Source organism: Aulonocara stuartgranti, assembly GCF_965226115.1.
Source record: "Aulonocara stuartgranti genome assembly, chromosome: 19".
In the NCBI taxonomy this organism is placed as follows: domain Eukaryota; kingdom Metazoa; phylum Chordata; class Actinopteri; order Cichliformes; family Cichlidae; genus Aulonocara; species Aulonocara stuartgranti.
This window is the reverse complement of record NC_138955.1, coordinates 23690061-23695028: the sequence shown is the minus strand read 5'-3', so window position 1 is coordinate 23695028 and position 4968 is coordinate 23690061. Positions and strand designations below refer to the sequence as shown.

General features: G+C 41.9%; 1 protein-coding gene across 1 annotated transcript; it reads left to right on the top strand.

Annotated features, from left to right (window-relative positions):
• The first annotated feature begins 212 nt into the window (after positions 1-212).
• Positions 213-4420, top strand: foxi2 (forkhead box I2). The gene is made up of 2 exons (XM_082516818.1): positions 213-940; positions 1874-4420. Exons 1-2 carry the CDS (start codon positions 337-339, stop codon positions 2461-2463), a joined length of 1194 nt encoding a protein of 397 aa, XP_082372944.1. The 5' UTR covers positions 213-336; the 3' UTR covers positions 2464-4420.
• Positions 4421-4968: the final 548 nt, after the last annotated feature.

The following is a 4968-nucleotide window of genomic DNA, read 5'->3' as shown; positions in this document are numbered from 1 at the left end:
ATGATCACAGCTTCCACCCCTCGGAGAAAATCTGAACCCAGCGGGTGTCTGTTGTGTCTCTCCGGGAGGTTTAAGGAGGGGAAACATTTTGAGAACCACTGACCCACTCTCTGATGAATGAGCTAGAGCGTGACCACACCCCCGTTTACTCACCGTGTGTGTTTATTGGCTGTTGGGAAAAGCGCTCGCATGTGGCTCCTGTCAAGGGTTTATACTATTAAAACTCCCCAAACTCCTCCATCCTCCCTGACACTTGTTGCTGCTGTGCGCGCACCACCGGGGAGAGGACACCTGAATCGCTTCAGCATTTCTTTTTAGGATTTCCCGCGGGGAGTGATGAACTCCATCGATCCTCAGTCCCATCACCAGCACCACCACACCTCCCCTACCGTCGGTTCTCTCCCACCCAAAGGCGCCCAGGAGGCCCCGGATATGGCGGCTGCTGTCTACTGCGACAACTTCAGCAGCATGTACCACCAGCCGAGCCTCCAAGGTGCGCAAAGGCCCGCTGGCTACGGCCTCGGGGACTACGCGTCGTCTCCAAATCCCTACCTGTGGCTCAACGGGCCGAGCGTCAACTCGTCCGCTTCATACCTGCACGGCAACAACCCGTCGTTCATCCCGCCCTCCTACGGCTCGCAGCGGCAGTTCATAACAAACTCACCTGGATTCGGCGGGCCCGACCTGGGCTGGTTGTCCATCGCCAGCCAGGAGGAGCTGCTGAAGTTGGTCCGTCCACCCTACTCCTACTCGGCGCTCATCGCCATGGCCATCCAGAATGCGCACGAGAAGAAGCTGACCCTGAGTCAGATTTACCAGTACGTGGCTGACAATTTCCCCTTCTATAAGAAGAGCAAAGCGGGCTGGCAGAACTCTATCCGGCACAACCTATCTCTCAACGACTGTTTCAAAAAAGTGCCGAGGGACGAGGACGATCCAGGTACCGTGAACGCATCACAGAAAACGTTATTAGTACATCAAAAGTGTTGAGGCGTTTAATACATGGAGTTTACTCATCGGGAGGGCTCAGTGGTGATCAGTTAAATAGAAAATTTCGTTCAATCAATCAAAATTGAAACTTTTAAAAATTAATATGAATAGTTAAATAACTTCATTTTATAGTGCCTAAGCAGATATGTGCGTAAAACCCTGGTTGATGCTTTGTAAAGTGTTTTTTTTTTTTACTGCCAATAAGTCAATATGATCAGGTCAGGTATGTGCTTTTCATATTGCAATGGAAAACAAGTAGCACTACTTTATATAGACAGACGGATAAATATGAGCAGACTGTATACAATAATGTAGTACAGTTTATGTTCCTCTGCACTACCTTCAGTAGTCTATTGTAGTATTTTTAAAGCAGTGCTTGTATTGTACACTATGACTGGAATGTTGTTTTTCATTCTAACCTGTACTTCAGTCTAGACTAGAAAGACAGTCAGCTCAGGAAGAGGTGCCAAGAGAACTCCCAAGTGTCCAGTAGTGCAGATAATAGGAAACTAGGGATGGCAGTATAATACAGTACATTTTTACCTATTGGATCTTAGCTTCCGTGACACAGACATCTCTTATAGATCATTTCTTTTAAGGTTCATTCACATTGCTTTGATTTGGGTTTTAAGGGGTATTTATTATTTTCTTCTTTTTTTGGGTTGTATGGAAGCCCCAAACGCAATTTCATTGTTCTTGACAATGACAATAAATAAATAAATACTAAATACTAAATACTAAAGTTTGACGGGAAGCTTTAAAAAATGGCATCAGAAAGAAATTTAGGATTTTATTTAGTCAGACAAATTCTGATCAGGTAATGTTTCAATATTACAAAACTGAAGTAATTCAGCTGTGATGTGTCTCTCATTTCCACTTGCAGGGAAGGGGAACTACTGGACGTTGGATCCAAACTGTGAGAAGATGTTTGATAACGGAAATTTCCGCAGGAAAAGGAAAAGACGATCGGATCAGAGCAGCGCAGGAGGAGCAGCAGCAGCAGCTGTGGGTGCCACAAAGGTTGAGGATGGTAGGCCGACAGCGGCTGCCCCACTGAAACCCTCAGACAGTCCTCAGCTCCTGGGGCCTTCCTCCCCAGAGATGGAAGTGATGAGCGAGAACCACAAAACACCCGCATCTGCGTCCCCGCCTGGACTGGCCTCCTCTGCTCCTTGTTTTAATAACTTTTACAGCAATATGTCCACGCTCAGCTCGGGGGGCCCCAGCCGACAGGGGTCCCTTGGACTGGTGAACGAGCTCTCGAACAGGAACATAACCGCCCTGAGCCCATACCACCCCAACCACAGCGGGCAGGACACGGGGCCATCAGAGCACAGCGAGAGCTTGCATTTTAACCGTGGAGTGTACTACAACACGTTTGGCGGAGGGCAGAGCGGACAGTTCAACAGTCACTTCTATAACAGTTTCAGTGTCAACAGCTTGATCTATCCCAGGGAAGGCACTGAGCTATAGGACCTGCTTTAACCACAGCGTCACACTGTTGCAGGGACTTATTTTTGCTCTATGACTCAAACGCATGCTTGCATGCATTTATTTCTGCAGCGAGATCTAAGTACAGGCTGGGTTGCACTCCACCACATAAAAAAACACAACACTTCCTTCACCGATCAACATGCCAGACAGATTAAAGAACACGAAATATTTTTTTAAGTTAATTTAACTTTTAACATTAAAACGGTGGAAAGGTCAGCCTGAAAGTGTAACAAAAATGAAGCACTTCTCTTTTTTCTTCTTTTTCATGACTATATCAAAGCTCTCAGTGGTTTTAAAAAAAAAAAGGCTGCCACTGAAAACTGCATTTTTTGAAAAACTTTATTTTATTTTTTTTTATTTGAATGTTACTTTTGCTTTTTAGATAAAACCGCTTAAGATGTAAACATGCATTTGCCAAGTGTGGCCCATTTTTCTCCGGAGCAGCCAAATTCTTCTATCAGATCACATAGTTGAGTCGCAGTCAATGCAAATCTGCCAAAGTTGCCTTCGTGAGACCGCCATTACCTCAAAACAACAATCACATGACATGAAAGTGCCCAATACTATGACAGGTTTCTTTGTATATTTAGACACATAATAACTGATTTCACAGACAAGTAAACTTAAACGTGAGCTTGCCTTATTTTTTTAATATCTCCATGTTGACTAAAACCGCAGCACTAAGGCTCATTTAAATACGCGTGTGCTTTATAAATATGTATTTTTGTAAATTATGAAAGTAGTTGGTGACTATTTATGCTATTTATGCAAATAGGCTTTTTTTTATCTACTGTTGTCTGAACATAGTTTGGTTAAAGCAGAATATTAGCTTTGCAAAACGCAGAAGAAATGCTCTCACTAAACCCCCAGATCTGTACACTAAAGCTATATCCTATACTATGGTTTCACTCAGGATTCAATGTGACAATCACTGAATGGCTTATGTATCTTCTGTTGCCTTTGTTTTTCTTTATACGTTATATTCAGCACATAAGCAGATTCATCTACCATCACAAATAAATGCTGTGTGCTATCTACTGTATTGTCATGCATCCTTTTAAACAGGGCATGAGGTGCATTCAGGTCTGCATTGTAATTTAAATGTATTCCCCATGAATTTACTTTAATTTAATAATCAGTTGTAAAGTCAAACAACTTGCATAAAAAAAAATACTATGAACATTTTTTTTAGTATGTCATGTTCACCTATTATTTACATATTATTTTTATTGTGTGGGTCTTTTCAAGTTCCTTTTCCAGCTTTATAAATATTCTGCTTGTACTCAGAGTTTAACAAGAATCTATGGCTTGAGTGTAGTGGTTTAAAGTCAAGTTTACAGCACGACTCTTTTATTCTGTTTAGTCCATTTTTCTTACTTTCAGATCAGCGATTAGTGTTTGTCGGGTGGTTTTTGCTCTCAGAAGACAATTTTAGTACCAGGTAGTTTGCCTGCTTATACCGGGCCTCCTCCTGCCTCTATCTGCCACTGCTAATGATGTTCAATACGTAAAAAAAATAAAATAAAATGACACCAAAACAAAAATTGTTCCTAAAATTAAGAAAAGTTCACACGGATGCTTTCACATTTCCTTAGAATTTGGGAAATTCCCCAGAAAGAACTATGCAGTTTTGTACTAATTATAAGGAAAAGTGAGACAACTTCAAACTTCCAGTGAAAGACCTCCAGTGAATTACTGACAAGGCTAAAGTGTCAGCTGATCTCCAGATTGCGATATTCATCTAGAGGAAATCAAAACGCGGAGAGTTAAGTTTCCAGTAAGGAGTTAAACGAAATGTTTCTCTGAGGAAAATTAATCCTCGAAACTTTCAACACGTACATTTCTGAAGTATGTTTTTTTTTCTATATTATTGTTCTGTCAATATTTCTGTACAGCATTACAAAGAGATTAAACTTGTACCCTCATGATACGAAAACATGCTTTGTTTTAAATTTACAGCCTGCTCTGTGTGCAACTTTTCCTTTCTCCTGTCACGTTTGCAACATTTACCACTTCAAAGGGAACAGCAGATTAATATTTTTGCGCCTACTTCTAATACTAAATATGCTCCACAGGCAGAGACGAGCTGTGCTCAGTTCTGACCAAAATTAAGAAAGAAAGTTCAAGGTTGGAGCCGGTCCAAAGACTCAGCAGTTTACAGACGACTTCATACAGAAAGAATACGTGAAACAATAGAGCCATTGTGCTCTGTCCTTTATGCCGGTCCCCATGTATCAATTAGGGACTCTCTGAAGAGAGGTGAAGATATCCCCCTTAAGTATCTCTTTGTCTCCATTCTCCAGCAGTGTTTGTCCCAAACTGAGAGGAGGCCATGTTCCTTTGTTCCTGCTAAGAAACAATGCATCGAGAAATTCCCTCTGCAAATATTTGCCACCCATTGTGCAGATTAGGGACAATGATGTGATGATTTATTTAGTTTTCACTGTTTATAATTCACACCATGCATGTGTCCAGGTACTTAAG